General features: G+C 35.9%; 1 protein-coding gene across 14 annotated transcripts in view; it reads right to left on the bottom strand.

The window, feature by feature from the left end:
• Positions 1–305: 305 nt before the first annotated feature.
• The window catches only part of usp43b (ubiquitin specific peptidase 43b), a 154,603-nt gene continuing 133,132 nt past the window's right edge, over positions 306–21,776 (bottom strand). For 8 of the 14 annotated variants that reach the window (XM_087244455.1, XM_087244456.1, XM_087244452.1 and 5 more), the window contains 4 exons: positions 18,739–19,084; positions 15,211–15,369; positions 3,722–3,883; positions 306–1,609 (listed from right to left, as the gene is read on the bottom strand). In XM_087244455.1, the coding sequence (XP_087100581.1) occupies positions 546–1,609; positions 3,722–3,883; positions 15,211–15,369; positions 18,739–19,084 (1,731 nt within the window). In that variant the 3' untranslated portion in view covers positions 306–545. The remainder of the gene's footprint in view (positions 1,610–3,721; positions 3,884–15,210; positions 15,370–18,738; positions 19,085–21,776) is intronic. The other 6 variants (XM_087244462.1, XM_087244461.1, XM_087244460.1 and 3 more) reach the window with 1 other exon arrangement.

Here is a 21,776-nt window from a genome sequence, read left to right on the forward strand (position 1 = left end):
TAGGTAATGTTTTGTTCATACTGTAAATTGTGACCTAAACTAAAGTGCTAATATTTTTGTGCCTCATCTCCAAATCTAAGCTTACAATAAGAGTAGCTTATTTGGGGTTGAGGGGTGGGTTCAAATTCAAGTTGTTGAGCACAAATTAACATATTGAAATTTTCCGTTGGAGACTGAAGCTTTTCCATTAGAAGAATAAATTACATTCCAAATCCATTAAAACAAGACTGTTGTTATTTTTTTAGAAAATGTTTTTGCTGTATTTTTGGCACAAAAAAAAAAAATCAGCCTTGGTGAGCAATAGAGAGTTTCAAAAACATTTAATCGAACCTAAACTTTGGGACTTTGTGAATTGAGAAAACAAAAACAAAAAACCTTATCTATTCTCTGCAAAATAACATTACCTTGAATCTGGCAAAAACAAGGTGACTTTCTGTAGACAGAATACACTCAAGGCTCAGAGGTTTTGGAATAGAGCAATGATTTGCAATTTTCAACTGCATAAAACATACTATGTACAAACACCATTTTGAAGGTGTAACCCGTCAGAAGCAAGACTCGGGCACAGGTCTCTGCCTGCCAAGTGAAGTGCTGCTGTATTTGATTCTCTGTAGTGTTGCATAGGAGGATTTATCAACTGCAAGTCCTTTGTTGGAAGCTGGCACCAGGGGACCATTTCTTTGGAGAGATAACGTCCTTTTTAAAGTCATATCTAGCCTGTTTTGAATATTTGAAGAGCTGTGGGCACGTTTCATATCAATAGTGTTTGAAAAAACCTGGGTGTCTCTGCCATTTGTTTTACTTGTGCTCTTGTGAACAGTACCAGTTTTCCTCACCTCAACGACCTTCCCATTCAAAGTGCCATTGGACAACGAGAGTTTGGTCAAGCTCTTACTAGACAGTGTTTTTCCATGACCCACCTCCTTAGAGCACCCATCCTGGAGCTGAGAGGTGCTGCTAACGGGATGGATGCCATCTTTACCTCTGCTTTCTCCTGTGGCCATCAGAATCTGACTGGGATGAATTCTGCTAGTTGCAGCTGCCGGGTTTCGAAGCCGTTTCAGTGTGGAGTCTCTGGAATGAGATGTACTGTTACCAGTGGAAAGTGCAGTAGGAGAACCTTGAAGTGACTTACTAGCCTGAGTCCTTTCGTGCTCCTGCCGGGTTGTTTTTGAGCATTTTTTTGCTCTCGAGTCGACAGAACTGACAGCATTAAGATCTGAAGTTGGTCTACTCTGGCCTTCAGGCACTTTTGGAGAATCCGGGCCTTGAGAGCTACTTCTCTCCACACCATTGAGACTGCTGCAACAGCTGGGGGAACTCAGGGAATCATCTTCACGAAGGTGGCCTTTGACCTGTGAAGGACTGGCAACGATGCTTACTATAGGCTCCTTGGTACATCGGGGCCGTCGGCCAGATTCAAGGTACTCCACTAGCTCATCGTTATCATTTTGTGAAGTGATGCTGGGGGGTTTTCTGCGCTCCTTGGAAGCAAACGACCAACGCAGTGGAAGAACTTTTCCTGAACCCGTCTTGGATTTGGACTGGTAGCGCATGCTCATACTCTGGCCCCGGACGCTTCGTACAAATGGTGTTGCTTCAGCTACATCTAAAAGTAACAAATACAGGATTGATAAGTCATATTGCATGCTACAATGTTGCATTGTGATCCATAATCGCAATTTGTGGATAAATGTGATAGGTAAAAACATGGCTGTTTAATTGTACACTATTTGATGCTACCCAGGCTCATTAGAAAAAGATGACTTAAAAAAGACTTTTAATTTTACTACACTTAATAAAAAAAATAGGTAACTTAAAGGAGGATTTACTATCCAAAAAAATAAAAGGCTAGATTATTTTAAATCAATATACCTAAATTGTTATACTGGATGCCACTATCCCTCAAATTACTATGTAATTACAATGGTGTATATGCACACAGACTTTTAAATTCAGTCTGCCAGCTCCATGGCTTTTGGTTAATTGTCAAACCTTACGAAATTAAAAATAGTCACATAAAGACTTCACAGGAAGTTCATCACTGGCTGAAAAACACTAGCTGTGCATATTGCCAATTTTCAGCAAGTTGGTGGTTTAAATTAATTCAATAAACAAAAAAAAAATATCTATGCTTACTAATAGTTTTATACACAGCACTGTGCAAAAGTCTTTGGCCTTCAGCATTTTCACTAACAACAAAAACATATTTTTAAGTTATTGAAAAACCAAAACTAACCGAGACTGACTAAATCCAGAAGGACTGTAGCTGTATTTTCAAGACATTTCAGGCAACCTGGTATGCCAAAGTAAACTGTACCTTGGAGAAAAGCGATTTTAAATGCAAAGGATTGTAAATTAAAGTAAAAAATATATATATACTTAGTACAATTAATATTCAGAAATGCAGAAAGACTGAATTTAAATTCATTAATTTTTTTTTTTGTTGGTAACAATACTAGTGACTTAAGAACTGTAGTTCAACAAAAGAATTAAAGCTATATTAAAGCTTGATTAAAATAGCATATACAGTAGTGCTCAGCAAATATAAGTACATCCCTCACAATTCTCTCTTTTAAATTAATATTTTTAATAGGAAGCTATACAATATTATAATTTGTATATATACATTATATACATACAGTAAACACACACACACACACACACACACACACACACACACACACACACACACACACACACACACACACACACACATAATTTGTATATAAATATACAATATACAATATATTTGTGCATATACATTAGATTAGTCAGTACTGAAGACAAATCTGGAGCTTACATATCAATATAACTTCCGATAACGGTCCAAAAACTAGTAGAGCCAAATTTATATGATATAGAAAAATATTAAATACAAATTTAAAAAAGAGGAAAAATCAAGAGAAGCAAAAAAGTAAGAACTTTGGTTAAGATTTTGTAGGTTGTAATTTTTATTTGCAATATTTTGCTTGAATTGTTTGATCTTTCAATTTCTAAACATGTTTGGTGACTAAAAAATTATTTAAATAAATGTATCTTTAATAAATCTGTTTTGTTTAAATGCACCAAAATACATTGCCTATATTCACTGAGAAATGGAGAAAAATATACATTTTTAATATGAGCTGCAATCAATTATTATTAAAGATTTTGTGTCATTTTTTATTTGATATCACAACATTTTTCCACTTTGAAACTGCCACCACATTCATGAAGCTACGTAATATATGTTGAAACATTTTTAATGAGCCTGGGTTGATGTAAGTGTATTAGACTTTCCTGTAACATTTAGCAATACAACCTTGTTCATTCATATTAGCTCAAGTCAATTAAACATGAACAGATTTTGAGTACAATGCATTAGTAAATGCTGACATTAACATTAACTGATAATTATAAAAGTTTAAGAAATATTTTTTCAATGTTACAAAATATAAACTTATTGTGAAGTTTCACTCAGTATATTTACTGAACGTGTTTAAAAGAATCTTCTAAAGCTCTTAATCTGAAAATTATTTGCAATCAAAATCAAGCCATTGTTTCATTGATTACATCTCCAAACATAGTTATATATTTATAAAACAGAGACTATTATATGTAATTCACTTGCATAAAATGAACAAAAAGCAACAGAGCAGACAACATATGATCCATAAACAGTAAAACAGAATATATTTATTGTTTTCTATAAAAGAAGACAAAGCAAGAGTTTACTGACCTCTGTTGTCTTCATTTGCAGACTTGTGGATGACAGGACTGTGAGGGGTTTGAGGCTCAGGAGCCGAAGATGAATTTGACACCTTGCTGGTTGAATTGGAAATTCCTTCATCTGCATTTAATCGGATGAGCCAGTGATCTGACAGAGATGAGCTGGAGGAACCTGCAGGTCAAAAACAGCCTACTTAATCAACATTGCTTCGAGTATGCAATTCAAAATGCTGTCTGAAATGCTGATAAATGTTGAACATGCACATGTTGCTGAATACATAGTAAACTAATTTATTTAATGGTTACCCAGGTATCACAAAATCCGACCCGGATTTGGCATAAAGCTGGCACAGCAGGCATTCTTCCAGCACTGGCATACAGCATGGGTTTGGCAGAGCTGGCACCGTCCTTAAAGTGGCACACAAGATTTGGGCCAGACTTAAGATATAGTATTTGGCCCAGATGTGGTGGGCCACAAAAGTTTGGCCTGTTTGACCCACTTTTAAAAAAAAACATTCAAATTGTTTCTGAGAGTAGAAAAAAAAAAATCTACCAATCAGGTCACTTTGAGAAAAAGCATGCCCATAGTATGCCAAAAGCGCAATGTTTCATGGGTTTATCTATTTAATTTTAATCTTCACACACCAACCTATCTGGCCGAGCTCAGGCCCAGTTATGAGTTATTAATTTGGCAGAGACTTGACCCAGATATGGTCCATGTTTGGCCCCTTTACGAAAGCCAAACATGGTCCAGTCATGCACCGTCAATCAATGCGGCATGTGGGCCAAACAAAACCTGATTGTGTGGGCCAGAGAAATCTTGCTATGTGGATATGGTCATACATTTTGTTCAGTGATTTTGGTTTTAATTTTACTCAGAAAGACATTCCTGAGCTTTTCTAAAATAAACACTCAGAAAAATGAGATGGAGGGGATCCAATCAAGTGTTACGGCATGCATACAAATGATCAGAAGGTGCTGGCAGACATCAGGAGAAACAACCTTTAAAAACACGCTACACAACATGCTAAATTGCAGCAAATGAACAAAAATGTCTGAGAGGTGTTGAAAGAAACAATGCACTGATAAACGACCTCTCTGCCTTTACTCTTCAAAGCTTTATATTTTAAAATCATAATGTAATATTTTTTGAAAGGTCTGAAAGCCTAAACGACTGTTTGAAAGAAGCCTGTAAATGTCTATAGTCACTTTGGATCTCCAGTTTCTTTGAAAAAACAAAAAAAGGATTTCAAAAGAAAGTATGTGCCAGAGTGTTATCCATTCAGTGAATTTCAATGGGGTCCAGTGTTCGTCAAAATATTTTTCTTTGTGCTTGTACAGAAGAAGAAAAACCATACTATTTGAAGCTACATGTTTTAGTTTTTCGGGCTTTAATATTCTGTGGGTTTAAATTTTCCCTATAAGTCAGCTGTGTAAAGAAGAAACAACATGTTCTCGTGGAGAACAGCTCTAATTCATATGTGCAAGATATATTGCAAAGCTAAGTATTTATTATAAAGATTGACAAAACATGTGAGATGAAAAAACAGGTGTCAAAACATTATTACTGGCTCATTTAGAAGTTTTAGTGTTTAAATATTCTTTAGCTGGTTAGTCTGAAGGTGAGTTATGAAACTTTGATCTAAATCACAACAGTGTAGGCTTAAGGTCACCACTCAAATTCCACAAATGGCAACCCCATAGTTGAGTTGTTGAGCTTGAAGCTGTTCTATCAAAGAGGTGAACTCATTTGCACATAACTCGTTTATTCCATGTGGGAGCTACTGATAAACGATCCATTTTAATTAGCACAATGGAGAAACCTGAGGTCTCTGCATGACACTTTGTATCTAATTTAAGAACCTCTGAAAATGTAAAAACAGAGAATAATCATATAATTAAATAACAGGTCACCAAAATAATTGTTCTTATATCTTAATGACATTAAATGCACCACTTGACATTACAAATGTACCAACCATGCATTTATTTTCCTTCGGCTTAGTCCTTTATTTATCAGTAGTCACCAGAGTGGAATGAACCGCCAACTATTCCAGCATGTGCTTTACGCAGTGGATGCCCTTTCTACCGCATGTCTTTGGACTGTGAGGGAAACCGGAGCACCCGGAGGAAACCCACACGAACACGAGGAGAACATGCAAACTCCACAAAGAAATGCCAACTGGTCCAGCCGTTACTCAAACCAGTGACCTTCTTGCTGTGAGGCAACATTGCAAACCACTGAGCCACCATTCCACCCCAAATATGTGCAAAAATATTAAGAATGCACTGATGAAACGGCCATTAAAGGCAATTTTCAATGTTATCGCCCATTAATCAATTGCTTACAAGCAGCCAACAATGAGGTCCAATTATAATCTGTCAATCAAAACGGGGCTGGAAAAACGCATCAACTTCATGATGTGTAAAGAAAATCTATTATGCGTATAATTACTTTGAATTCAGGAACAGTAGCTACATTTCCATTATTCTTCAATTGCACAAAATGAAATTGTGAATTGAATACACTCTTCATTAATCATCTGACAGCAATACGCAAGTCTATTGACATCCATTGTCATAATTTGAAAATCATTTTTGCATTTTAGCCACATAACATTTTTTTTGATGAATATAGAAAATGTTAGAAATGCTGAATATATATAGAATATATAGAATATATAGAATATATTTGAAAATAATGCAAATCTGTAATAGAAACTTAGCTTATAATTTCATCAAAACCTTTTATATAAACATATTCTTTAAAACAAGCAATTAAAATGATTTACTTAAAGTCGATGTGATGGCATCAATTGGTGGTTCTATGTTAGCATATCCTTTGTAGTTTTGATAATTTTATTAAATTTAATTATCTTAAATAGTTTTTTTTAAATGTTTAAATAATCATGTTTAAATGCTGTTTTCAGATCTATTCAGTAGGTATCAAATCTCTCCTACAAGCAACTGCTAATGGCGACTGTCTGGTTCCAAAGTTTAAGGGAAGTTTTGGTCAATCTGTTTTCTCTGTTAAGGGAACCAAATTGTGAAATGATTTACCTGTAAGCCTAAAATTAGAAAGCAACATAAATGTTTTTAGTAGTATACTTAAAAAGTGGTTAAAAACAAAACAGCAATGTTTGCACACATAATCTACAATTAGTTTGTTGATCTTGCAGCCTTTGCTTTTGCCTATAGCACTTTTATTTAACTTTTTTTTTTAATGTTTGTGTTTATAATGTGTTTTTTTGTTTATATGTCTCTGTTTTATTTCCATTTTAGGTCAACCCTTCCGTAGATAGGTGTTCTGAATGAGCAAGTCTCCTAAAAAAACAGTGTAATTATAACATTCATGTCAAAATATATATATATAAAAGAAATAAAGTATGTAAAAAATAAATAAATATGGAACTCATTTTTGTTCACTAAAACATTCATTCATTCATTTTCTTTTCAGAACCGCCAACTTATCCAGCACGTGTTTTACGCAGCGGATGCGCTTCCAGCATCAGCCCATCACTGGGAAACATCCGGCGAGGCAGTGGCGCAGTAAGTAGTGCTGTCGCCCCACAGCAAGAAGGTCGCTGGGTTGCTGGTTCGAACCTCGACTCAGTTTGCATTTCTGTGTGGAGTTTGCATGTTCTCCCTGCCTTCGCGTGGGTTTCCTCCGGGTGCTCCGGTTTCCCCCACAGTCCAAAGACATGCGGTACAGGTAAATTGAGTAGGCTAAATTGTCCGTAGTGTATGAGTGTTTTTGTGTGAATGTGTGTGTGGATGTTTCCCAGAGATGGGTTGCGGCTGGAAGGGCATCCGCTGCATAAAAACTTGCTGGATAAGTTGGCGGTTCATTCCTCTGTGGCGACCCCGGATTAATAAAGGGACTAAGCCGACAAGAAAATGAATGAATAGGTGTGAGGCGATAGCACTATCTACTGCGTCACTGCGTCGCCTTTCATTAAAACAAAAAAGTAAAACAAAAACACCAAACTATCAGTATTGTCGGATTTCACAGAAATGCCAGCTGTATCTCTTTCAGTTGAGGAATTTTATATTTTTAAATTATAATTTTTTTCTTTAAGGGTTAAGGGTTAAGGGCATCCTTTACTTTCTTTCATGTCTTACTAAACACGACAAAAAATGTTTACCCTCGGAGCATAAAGAAACTTCAAATGGAACCTTTGAGATTGAAAAGAGTTTTCTGTCGCTCAATAATGAAACCTAAATTCATATAAATCCAAGCTCCAGCTAAAACATGCTACAGTAAATACTTGAAAATCTAGTAATGTGAACTAAACCTAACAATATGCAACATAAACTTTCAATCCACCAGCACGACAGGCAGATTTTCAAAAGCTCTGACAGACGTCCTTGCATTCATCTCACATCAGTTGACTGCCACCCAATGTGTCTCACTTGTCATCTGCATAAAGTTAAACGTCGCTCAACTTTTTGATGTGTGAGCCTGTTGTTCACCTCCCATAGAGAATGCATTGAAAACGTCTGCTCAGCTTGCTTCAGTGAACACGCGTGGTTATGTGGCTTCGTTATAAGTTTTTAGGTTCTGTAGAACTTTACTTATGATCACATGCTGCAGATTTAATTTCTGAATTATCATATCCACCTTTTATTGCAAATGACTACTGTGCTTTAAAAGTTTGGCATGAACTTCCAGTTTGAAGAACTTCCATTGAAAAGAACAGAAATAATTTAAAAAGCAAGCGGTAGATTGGCTTTGTGATTTCTTTCTGTCTGTCATGAAAACAACATTTGGTATTTTAACATGACATTGTATCACAAGCATGTCTGTGGTTGTGGTTTGAATATATTCAAAGCAAACTTAAATGCCAAAGCATTTTAGATATAAAATAGCTGTAATATAGCCTAATGAGCAAATGAGAAATAAATGACAGAAAATGCAATTACAGACAATTGGCCCTATCATACACTAATAAGGCGCAAGGTGTGTTTGCCCCAACGTGTTGCTATTTTCAGACCAGCGCAACCTTAATTTTCTGGTTTTCCACCAGGTTGTTTAGATAGCTAATCCATTTGCGCCACTTTGTGGACTCACAGATGTTCCTGTAAAGGAGGTGTATTAAGGTGCATTGCTGGCGGGTTGCTATGTGGAGGAATTAAAATAACTGCCCAATAGATCATCTGAAAGCAGGTCTAAAGTCAAGCGAAGATCGCGTTAGTTGTGCGCCTCATTTGCACATTGTTTAAAACAGGCAGGATGTACAGCAATATGCAAATATCTTTACAAATGAAAAAGAATTAAAGGAATAAAATATTGCAAAAATGATTACTTTATACATAAACATAAAAACCACTGCTTTCATGCCTTCATCTTGGGGGGGCTTTTTCAGTTTATTCACGAAAACTTGCTTTTGTATGATATTATTATTAGTAGTATTATTTATATGCATATTTATATTTGTTTTAATAAAAACAAGCTTATATTTGACCATATGGGGCATTGGACGTGTATTTGGATATATATTTGGATATATTAATTTGCTGGAAATTAGAACTGAATTTAGAAATAGTTTAGGCAGATCTTTGTGCTTAACAAACAAAATTAATGATGAGTATTAATGGATGTCTTCAGTGGAGTGCATACAACCCCATTTCCTTATTCACAAAAGAAAGAAAGAGAAAGCGAAAGTAAAGGCTGATTGGAGGAGGCTTATTCTTTATCCTCACGCTGCAGATGGTCTGTTTTAACAGTTTTTTCACTATTGAAGCGTTCAGTTTTTCCACATGGCGTGACGCAACTGACTCCTAAAAAGAATGGGAGATTCTGATTGGTTCATTCTCAAAACACACCCATAACTTATTAAGAGAATAAGCACAACCCTGTTAGACCATAAATTATGGTGCAGAGCCTATTCTTCCGAAGTTTATTCAGACAAGCCCTTTATGCTTTTGTGCCCTGCACTTTTGACTTTGCACCTATTAAAATAGAGCCCAATATCTCAAAAAATGATAATAATTGCAAGATTAAAACTGTTAGATTATTTAAATAAGACAAATGTGTTGATTAACCATTACTAAAGGTGTACATATATTTTGCAGCCAGTTTAGACCAGTCATATTATCCTCTTTGAGTATTTAGTAACATTTTTCTCATTCGTTTAGATTCAAGAATTAATTATTTAATGTTTCTCTCGATCTCGGGACTGGGCACATGATGTCAGCTGCAAAGCCATGCAAAAGTAGGCTTATGTACAAAGGTGGTGCAAAAACACATTAGCTTTAAAAAGCAAAAGCCGAAATCAGGACACTTTAGGAAATTTAGAAACCCGGCCGGACAATTAAAAAAAAGTTTAAAAAGTTAACTTAGTTAGAAAAGGAGCATCTGAGACTGTCAGTGGGAGTACTGACAGATCTTGTGCACACAGAACGAAATGTATAAACGAGAGATGATGTTCCACTACAGTACCTTATCAATCATGAATTTTTGGTTATATTAGGCAGATACAAAATAGTGTAAAGGTAAAAGTGATAATAGTAAAAAAAAAATCACTAAATATACTTGGGCGGTCGTTAATATGCCCAGGTGGTAAGCCCAAGTAAAGTCTATGTGTGAGAAACACTGAATACATATTAATATTTTCAAATAGATTACAATATTTCCCCTCATCTTGTATCAGCATGATGGCAGCATCCATTTTGGACAAAAAAAGACTTATGCTAATCTGTCTGTGGTATTCCAGTGTTTCCAGGTAACAACACAGACATAATATGTCACCTTTGTTTGATTGAAATAAGAAAATAATTAAAAATGTATAATAATAAGCTCCCATTTCAATAGATGCTGCATATTAAATGATTTTAAAATGCAAAGCAGTACATTTAAAAAAACATGTTAATTCTGCCTCTAATTTGTTTTGTTCATCCAAATGAATTTGTCTATGTATTCCCTACAGTTCAGTAATATTCAGAATGTCTCTAATATTGATGTGAAAAGACTCATTTTAATGTTTTGGGGTTATTCATGCTCTGCTAATCTTTGATGGATGAGGAGAATAATTTCACTTGATTGTGCCTGTTTTCAAAACACTTCACTGATTGTTTGCAATTTAACAGAAGGTTCTCCTACTATTCACGTAATTCATTATTTGGTGTAGGGAAAAGTGCATCATTTTGCGAAGTGATGAAAAAGGGATGAGAAACAAGGCAAACCGCAGAGCCACTGCAGCAGAAAAAGCAAGCAAATAAACTTTGTCTCTCTTTCTGTGTGTGTTTGTGTTGTTTTGTGTACGTGTGCGTGCGCAGCCTCCTGTGACAAGCAACTCAAAGTCCTCCTGTCTAAACCCACCGAGGCTAATCAGCAGCTCTTCCTTCTCATACGCATTTTGTTCCTGATCCTCTAGAAAGGTTATGTTGTGGCAGCACAGTGATCAGACAGACTTTAGACTGGTGTTGAATACATATCATTTGATGTGTGTCATTTCTGTGTATATATTTGGATTCTGAAGATGTGCATCGAAAAGTTGAAGCGAGTCGTGTTGAAAAGCTCTAGGAGCCACCCAGAGGTTGGTTGTGCCTTTGTGCCTCTTGCACAACATTGCTTAACATTGCTGTGTGTAGATTGCTGTTCAAAAGTTTGCTATTTACAAAGATTTCTTTAATGCTTTTGAAGAAAGTCTCTAATGGTCACCATGGCTGTGATTATTTGATCTATAATGCAGTTTAAACAGTAATATTCTGAATAATTAATGCTGAATAATGACAGAAAAATATAAAATATATAAAAAAAACGAATAAAATATTTGCACTTAAAAAACTCAACACCCTTCTTATTTTTAGTCAAACAAAAACCAAATACTTACACTAATAGCAACTTATTTGCTTTGTAAAGTCAAGTTTTTGAAATTAAACAAGTTATAATACTATAAATATTTGCCCTTTAGAGAAGTTAAAATTCTTTGCTTTCATAAAATAAATGCTTTTTAAATATTAAATAAAATATGTATATATAATAAAAACATCACAAAATAAATTAAATAACATTTTTATGTGGAATAAATAACATAAAATGATTAAAAATAAAAGATAGTCACTAACACAGCCTGAATTTCATACATTCTAGCAATGTCAACGTCAACAGCATATTTTGCAATCCTAAATTTCTTAAGGCCCTATCATACACCCGGCGCAACAAAGCGCAAGACGTTTTGGCGTGATTTGTTGCTATTTTCAGACCAGCATAACTCTAATTTTCAGGTTTTACTCCACGTTGTTTAAATAACAAATCCATTTGTACCATTTTGTAGGCTCATGGGTGTTCCAGTCTAAAAAGGTATGTTAAGGCGCATTGTTGGCGTGCTATTTTGAGAAACTGACATAGACCGCACCATTGACCAACTAAAGCTGGTCTAAAGTCCAGCGCAGATTGTGTAAGTCAGGGATGTCAAACTCAATTACTGGAGGGCTGCAGCCCTGCACAGTTTAGTTCCAAACCTAATTAAACACACCTGATCAAACTAATTCCTTCAGGCTGGTTTCCTTCAGGCTTGTTTGAAACCTAAAGGTAAGTGTGTGGAAGCAGTTTTGGAACTAAACTGTGCAGGGCTGCGGCCCTCTAGGACTTGAGTTTAACACCCTGGTGTAAGTTATGCGCCTATGCAGGTCCAAACTCTAACACATTGCTTAATACACAAAGGATGTACAGCAATACACAAATATCTTTACATATTAAAAAAAATTTAAGGAATAAAATGATTAAAATTTACAATTAATTATTAATTGAATATAATAAAGAGTTTTTGATCACACTTCGTTATTATTGTATATTTATTAATTTGCTGGAATATAGAACTGAAGTTAGAAATAGTTTTGAAACAAATTTTTGCGCTTAACAAACAAAATTAAATATGTAGGCTAATGGATCTTTAGTGGACATTGTACAACACAGTTTCTTAACTCCACGAAAGTAAAGTAGGAAAGAGAAAGTAAACAGGCCAAATAGGGGAAGCTCAGTCTTTATAATGGCTGGAGATGGTCTATTTAACTATTTTCTCGCTAGTGAAGCATTCAGTTTTAACTTTTATAATAATAATAATTCATTTTATTTGTAAATGGCGCCTTTCTAGACACCCAAGGTCGCCTTACAGTAAGCATCAACAGACATGCTAAAACAAATTAAACATTACTAAAAACAATCAATGACCAAACAAGTTAAAACGCAATAGCGAATATAAAAGAACATAATAAAAACATGATAAAAAAATTGTTAAGTAAAAGCCTGCTTAAAAAGATGGGTCTTAAGACAGGATTTAAAAGTGTGAAGACTATCACTGCTCCTTAGATCTAGGGGAAGTGAGTTCCATAGCCGAGGAGCCATAGAGCTGAAAGATCTGTCTCCCATTGTGCTCAATGGAGTGCGAGGTGGTACCAAGGTGGAGTTGTTGGCTGATCTAAGGGTACGAGAAGGGGTGTAGATATGGAGAAGTTCAGTGAGATATTGAGGAGCGAGATTATGAAGTGCCTTGAAAGTTAGAAGTAATATTTTAAAATCAGTATGATACTTTACTGGAAGCCAGTTAAGCTGATAGAGGAGTGGTGTGACATGCTCGTGAGATGAGGTCCTAGAGATGACTCGAGCTGCATGGTTCTGAACCAGTTGGAGTTTATGGAGTTTGGAAGGAAGTCCAGAATGAAGTGCATTACAGTAGTCAAGACGTGAAGTAACTAATGTGTGGATAAGAATGGCTGTGTTAATGGTTGTGAGAAGGGCGGAGACGAGTGATGTTACGCAGGTGGTAATATGCAGTACGTGTAATATTATTGATGTGACCTTCAAATGAGAGTGTGCTATCCAAGATGACACCCAAAGTCTTTACCTGCACAGAGGGAAAAATTGTGCTGTTATCAATGTCTATAGTGAAATTATCAGCTTTATCCAAAACACTTTTAGTGCCGATGAGAAGAGCTTCAGTTTTGTCGACGTTTAATTTAAAAAAATTAGCTGAAAGCCAGATTTTTATTTCAGCTAAACATCTGCTCGAAGCAGAAGGAGGAAAAGAACAGGAGGGCTTGGTGGACAGGTAGTGTTGAGTGTCGTCAGCATAACAGTGAAATTGTATGTTGTATTTGCTAAAAATGTGACCAAGAGGCAGTAGATATATGATAAACAGGAGTGGACCCAATACAGAACCCTGTGGGACACCAGTAGTGACAATCTGCAATCTTGACTTAAAATCTTTCATTTGAACAAACTGAGTACGATCTGCGAGATATGACTTAAACCATAAAAGAGGGGTGCCAGAGATCCCTAGTGAAGCAAGCCTATTCAAAAGAACCTCGTGCGAAACCGTGTCAAAGGCTGCACTCAAGTCCAGAAGAATAAGAATTGACAGTAAACCAGAGTCTGCTGCCAGTAGTAGATCATTAGTAATGTGGTTAGGACAAAAACCAGACTGGAAGAGCTCAAACAAATTGTTACTAGAGAGATAATTATGGAGTTGAAACGCAACACATTTTTCCAGTATTTTTGAGACAAACTGGAAATTGGTCTATAGTTGGCCAGATTGGATGAATCAGCTCCAGGTTTTTTTAGTACTGGGGTGATTACAGCAGTTTTAAGTGAAGATTGGACAGATCCAGAATCCAGTGATTTGTGAATAATGTTAGTAATCAGTGTGGACAATGATGGAAGACAGGTCTTAACTAAGCACGTAGAAAGTGGATCAAGCAGGCAGTTGGTGGTTTTAGATTTCCGTATATGACCAACTATTTCAGCGGTAGATGGTAAGGTGAAAGTATCAAAAGAGAAATGTGTGATGATTTCAGAAACATTTTGGTCAGGGGCTGAAGTATTTAAATGTAATTGATGATGAATGTTCTTAATTTTTGTTTCAAAAAAAGACAGTAAGCGGTTACACAACTCAGTTGAACAAGAAAGTGACGTGTCAGGAAAACTTAATGATTTTTTAACTACAGAAAAAGAGTAATCTAGAGTTACCCTGACTAGATTCTATTCTGTTAGCATAATAGTCAGATTTTGCTTTAAGTAATGCTTCCTAATAATGATGAGCATGTTCTGTAAACATTTCTTTGTGGAAAGTTAATCCAGACTTTTTATACAACCGTTCCAACCTGCGACCTTTAGTTTTGAGTTACTTTTGAGGACTTTTAAGGTATTTAAATAGCAAATCCGCCATGGTGGGACACAACTGACTCTTAAAGGGAATGGGAGATGAGATTTTGATTGGTTTAATGCATGTTATGCTCAAAACACACCCACAAGTCATTAAAAAATATGCACAACCTTATTATACATTGTGCGGGGTGAAGAACCAATTTCCATCATTAAAATAGTAAAATGTATTCGGACACGCCATTAACGCATGTGCACCATGCGCTTTAGACTTTGCCCCTCGACCGTTAAAAAATAGCTCTTATTGTTTGTTTCGTACTTCTCTACTAATTTAGTATGTGCTTTGTTTTTTGCTTTTGATAAAATGCAAGTGAATGTCAGAAATGAGTGGTTACCTTGTCGCGAGCAGCTAGCTGACCAAGAAGGGATGGCATCACGTCTCTGATAGAAGAGGATATAAGCAGCGCGAGTGCACACTTCTCCCTCCTGCAAGGGTTCAACACTGCTGTCATCATAGGTGTACCACTGACCGTCCACCGAGTTCCTGCAGTATGCTGTTCAGAGCAAAGATTCATTACATTTAGCATGCAGCATACATTGCTTCAGACTCAGGTATATATCGTACACACATTGAATACAAATTTCTTTGGCAATTTGAGGTAAGAAAAAAAAACTGCAATCAGCATTCTACTATTTTCCTCTCTTGTTTGAGGCCTATTCACCATTAATAGGCACAGGGAAAAAAATCACAGTCAGGTTCCTTTTACAGAGAATTTACCTAAGGAAATTTTTATATTATATATTATATTATATATAGTAAATGTAAAGAAAAAAAAAATCTGGATATTTTAGCAATAGAGTACAGCCATCTGCAGGTTGTAGAAGAAATGTCCATCATAGGCTATATGCCGAGCTAGTGTTTCTTCCCATACTCAAAAACCACTGGTGAACGTTTAATGTGCCTTTTTTTCATTTGATATGGTTCCTTTTACAGCATCGATGTTGTAATGTAATTAAAATACATTCAGTTGAATAGACTTTGGCAATCATTAAGCTGCTCAAGCATAAAATGAGACAAAAAGCCATTTAATCGCATGTGCCCGTCAGAATCGGCAGGCTAGCACAGAAGCTCCATTGAAAATACTGGTTTAAAATAAATGTTCATCTTTTAAAGACATGGCGGGGAAAAATGTAAATTATTGCAGTGCACTCAGCCAGTGGAGATCACAGATTTTTTAAAAAAAAAACAGACCTTTAATGTTCTAAAATACATCCAGTTTTTTATCCAGTATTTTATATTTGTCTGATAAATTTTCAATTACTTGCTTTAGCAAATAATGATACATATTATTTATTTCAGTTATTTATATTTTATCATTTATTTTGGTTATATATGTCTTATAGATTATTTAGAACAATTTATATTTTTAGAACTTGTAATGATATTTAAATAAAACAGTATATAAAATGAACAAAACAAAACAACAGCCAATTTCAATGTGCCGAAATCTAAAAACAAAACAGCCCCACACACATGCACATGCAAGTAGGTGTGTGTGTGCGTGTGAGTAAACATGCATGTTGATTTTGTGCTTACATATTAATTCTTCATTTATGAACATTTTCCAGATTTGTACCAGTTTTGTCAAATTTTGTAAATTTGTATAAAACGGCAGTGGAATGAATATGAAATCCGTGAGCCCAGCTTTCACAGGTGTAGTCGCTTCACAATTAGGAAAATAAAAATCTTGAGAGGAGCTCATTAGTCTATTCACTGAAGAGCTGTACCTACCGAGAAGCGGATTCAGCTCCTGCGGCAGGAGGACATAATGTCTCTGTTCCCTCCTTCAGGGAACGAATGTTACCTAAGTAACCTTAGTTGATCACTTCGACTTATATCGTGAGCACATAAGCACCACCAAAACAGTTCTGGCCCTCAGGAAAAATAGTTTGACAGGTCATACTCACCACATACATCTATCGAGTATGAGATAGGGCTTACCTGTGAAACAACAACATGCTGGGAAAGCCAGTTTCATATTCTTTCCATTACATTCCAGATTTATATTGGGTTTACTACTCTTTTTTGTGTTTTTAAAAATAGATTATGTACTGTATGGCAATGCACAACATGGCATGTCTCTGAGATGAAAGAAATATAAAAAAATAAGGAAACTTCCATCAGGGTCATTTAGTTTAATTAATTCATTTCTGGCACATGTATTTGGATTGTATGGGAAACCAGACACCCTGAGGAAACCCAAACGAACACGGGGAGAACATGCAAACTCCATAGAGAAATGCCAAGTGACTCAGCCAGGACTGGAACAAGCAACCTTCTTGCTGTGAGGCCTACAGTGCTAACCACTGAGCCACTGCGTTGCACGCCTGTATGTTTAACAACATTTATTTTCCATAGGCTTAGTCCCTTATTAGGGATCACCACAGTGCAATAAAAAGCCTTTTATTCTAATTTTTTTTTCTTCTGGTAAACAAAATAAACTTTGTAAAATCCTTTGACTTTAATGTAGAAAAAATGTAAACAATAATTTTGAACTAGACTTCATCTACTGTTCAGGTGTTCAGCATAGTGATAATAATTTGTATTTTTAAAAATCTTTTTCACCTGCAATGTCAACTTAAAGATTAAAAAATCTGATTAGCAGTCTAAAAATTAGTTCATCATTCTCATGTAAAAGTTAGTATTTTAGCTTGTGCTTCAAGAATAACTTTATTTCAGCTTCAAAGCTTCAGTGACAACTTCTATTTCTAGCAAATTCTGGCAGTTCTGTCCAGCAGCCTGAGGAGAAGAAACGAGGCTGCGGTATTTCTCCTGAGTGAACATTAGCTGTCTTGTGCCATTTGGGTGCTTTTTCAAAGTTTCTTTTCCTTTTAACTCCCTGGTGATGGACTGAAGTGACCAGACCAACTCTTTACACAATCTGACACAAGCCTCCAGCTCAAAATAGCAGGAGCAGAATTGTGACAAATGTTTGGGGTCATTACTTCTCTGAAATGTGTGTCCTGTCCTAATCTTCCCATATCTAGATGGGATGGCTGATTTCTGAAGAACTTTCAAGTGTCCTTTCATCATCGTGATTCCACAATCCAGCAGAAATTGCACCATGTGCAACAATGAAAATGTACTTTTGGTTGGCAATGAGAGGCTGAACAGCCGCTGATGCACAGGAAGTGCCATCTTCAAAATAATTAGAACGCACTTTCAAAGAGACACTATCCTTGTAAATAAAATGCATATTTGCAATCTAAACTATTCTACAAAACTATGAAAGGTCTCAAAAGTACTTTATCTGGTTCAACAGATGAAGTATTTGTCAAACTATAGTGAGTATAGTCCTCTACTTAGAGTGATACACACAGCTGAAGAGGCTGGAATAGTTTAGATACTTGTAGATTGCCACACAGCAATCAATCAATCAATCAATCAATCAATCAATCAATCAATCAATCAATCAGTCAATTGGTCAATCAGTCAGTCAATCGAATCAAATCAATCAATCAATCAATACACCTAAACACATATACATACAGTGGGTAAAAAACATATTGAACACGTCATAATTTTTATAGGAAATATATTTCTAAAGGAGCTGTTGACATGAAATTGACTTTGGTAAAAACCCAAACGATCCTAACATACATAAAGTCTAATAACTATGAAAAGACACACAGAGAAGATAGATATGTTGTGCATATTTTAATCTATAAGCCATGATGTCTAAAACATAGTAAAATCAAAATTAAAATCTTTATTTTGGATGCTTTCTAGCTTTTAGTTTGAAAGAAGATTTCCTAAAGTAAACAGTCCCAAACTGACCACAGCATGAAAAAGTAATGACTTTCCTTAAGTATTAATATTGTTCATTGCTTTAGACCACTTTTGACTGATAACGTTCACACACCTGTGTAGTGTCCTCCATGCATGCCTCCGTGATGGTTACACACAGCGTACAGGTCGTACAGGACGTCCGTTGCATATCTGCTAGCTTCAGGCCTGCGATGGGCCTGCTTATTCCAGCCAGGTGGCGCTCGGGCACAGCTGGTTCTCTGGACCATGTGGCGGCCCATATCGAGGCCTGTTAGGGGGAAGTGGACGAGAGTGGAGAGCTTGTTTCTGCGCTCTCCCACCTGCCGGAAGCGTTTGAGGTGGAGGATTAGGATGTCTGGTAGCGTCCATAAGCTCATCTGCACCGTGCCCTGCTGAAGCTGCTTACAGTGAGGACACTTCCACGCATCATCGGGGGCCAGCTGGATGAAGACAAGTGAAAATAAAAATTAGGACAAACTTCAATGATATATTTTCTGAGTCCTGTTGACTTAAATTAAGACGATAGCTTGAACAAAAACTAAAATTGTGGATAAAAGAGTCTGTCTTAGGCCATCCAAGATGCAGGTAATATATATTTTTTTGCAGTATTACATAAAATTAGATTTTTAGCTAAAACTGTGGTTCTTGACAATCTGTTAAAGGGAACCTATTTTACCCCTTTTTCAAGTTTTAAGAGAAGTCTTTTGTAAGAGCCTGTGCCTTTAATGCTAGTTCTCCCCGCACACCATTTCCACATGCTCGTCAGAGTGTGTTTCAATCTCCACCTCGGCTGCCTCAGATAAATAGCACAGTGACAGACATGAAGGAAGCATATCTCACTTAATGTTTGTGAGAGATACTATACAGTAGGGAATTTCCCAATGATTATTTGATGTATTTGTTGTGCAGTTAATTCAAGCCTTTCTGCCACGCTAAGTCATGTTAATCTGCGGCTGTCAATCAATTCGGTGGGGGTGAAAACTGCACTCTTACATCATGTTGCGGTGAGCGTCAATATTGTAGGGATTTGGATACTATTTTTACATTAGGAAGTACTTTTTGTCTTTAAATCACTCCAATATAACTTTGGACACACTATACCTAGACACAGTTCTGATCAAACAGCTTACAAAAGATGATTTTACTCATTGGGGTCCTTTAAAAGAATGTCAATGGCTAGCAGTATTAAGAGAGTACATAAAAAATCATACAAGCAAAACTGAATTAACACGTGTGGCTCCTGATTATACACTGAGGTCTTATACATGAAGCAAAAAGATCTGTGCAAGACACTGAACTTTATCATTAATAAGTGACAGGAAGCTCATGTGGAGCTCATTGGAGACCGTTTGCTGAGGCTATGGATTAAACGCTGTAAATAATGATTTTTGCACAGTCTAATCCTTTCGCTTCATAAGACCTCAATTTGTCACCAGGAGCCATGGGTAATAATTTTGTTTTGCCAGTATGTGTGTTTTCTAAATCTCAAAGATTCGTACCAGTAGCTGTTAGCTAGCAATTTACAAATCACAAAGGGACCACAAAAAATAATCTTCTTTAATGTTCTATTGAGGAAAAAAGTCACCTACATCTAAGGTGACCTGAGGAGAAGTACATGAACACCACATTTTCAAGACTTAAGGTTATTGCACAGTGAATACAAAATGTTCTTTGAAATTTTCGCACCACAAAAAAATCCATTTCAACTTAGGCTGTCAATCGTATTGACACACTACCTCTAAAACTTTTGTCAGTCATAAAAAAAATTCTGATCAGGTTTGATTTTTTCCATTTTCACATCCAAAAAAGCTCTTTAAGAGGTGTTTTGGCAGTTCAGACCTTCCATACAAGCCAAAGGCAAAATGCACTTAAGCCTGGAGCATAGACCACTTTATGACACAGAGAGTGTGAATTTTGAACCACTGCTGTAGATTACCGTATACTGGACAGCAATTTGTGTTATGTGGCTAAAGTATCATGCAAAATATCAAAATTTTAAAGATTTCTACAAAAACAATGGCATTTCAAGATAATCTAATGCAGGGTTCCCTCAATGTCCTCTATTTTCCCCGAATGTTACGAATGTGAGTATGAATGTGAGTGTATGAGTGTTTCAAAGCACTGGGTTGCAGCAGGAAGTCCATCCGCTGCATAAAACATATGCTAGAATAGTTGACGGTTCATTCTGCTGTGGCGACCCATGATAAATAAGGAACTAAGCCGAAGAAAAATGAATGAATGATAATCCGACGCAGCTCTTTGATGAGAAGGTCAACTCTCCTTCTTTTCCATGCAGTTATTTATTCCTCTTTCTTTTTCTATTTTGAAAGAGAGCGAGGAAAACAAAGTCTACAAAAACAAATCACTGCTTAAATTGAGTCAGAAATGTTTTGTGTTTTTTGGGAAAGGACTAATTAATACACATCAGACTCAGTATGCAAAGTTTGTGTACTTGACAAATTTGTCAGTTGTGAATACGAAAAAAATGTGGACTTCATGTGTGCTACAGTAAGTCCATATTGTGTTTTTCATTAAAATGTCTACATTATAACATTGTTTCTCAACCACGTTCCTAGAGGACCACCAGTTCTGCACATTTTTCATGTCTCTTTAACCAAACACACCTGATTTAGATTATCAGCTCATTAGCAGAGACTGAAAGGACAAAGGAGACATTCAAAACAAGCAGTGTTGGTGGTCCTTCAGGAACATGGTTAAGAAACACTGCATTGAAACATTGTCCTCTATCATTAGACTATGACACTTATTGTATATTTGTTTGTTTTTAATTAAGATTGTTTATGTTCTGGATGTATTTTCTGCATAGTACCATGATTAAATTTGTTTTAAATATCAAAAACAGACAATATTAAAATCATATTCAATATTCTAAAGTATCACTATTTTCTATTTTAATGGATATTTTCTATACTTTAACATTTCTTTTTTGTAATGTCACCCAGCAAGCATTTTTTCTGTTTTTAAAAGATGTCAAATAGACGTCTAAACATAAAAATTTAATTTCGATTGTCAGTGAAAATCTAACAGACGTCTAAAACAGGCCAAAACAAGACTAGTTAACAAATAAACAGAAATGAATGACTACACATATATAGTCTGTCTAATCTGTCT

The sequence above is a fragment of the Danio rerio genome, chromosome 3 (genome assembly GCF_052040795.2).
Source record: "Danio rerio strain M-AB ecotype USA chromosome 3, GRCz13ab, whole genome shotgun sequence".
In the NCBI taxonomy this organism is placed as follows: domain Eukaryota; kingdom Metazoa; phylum Chordata; class Actinopteri; order Cypriniformes; family Danionidae; genus Danio; species Danio rerio.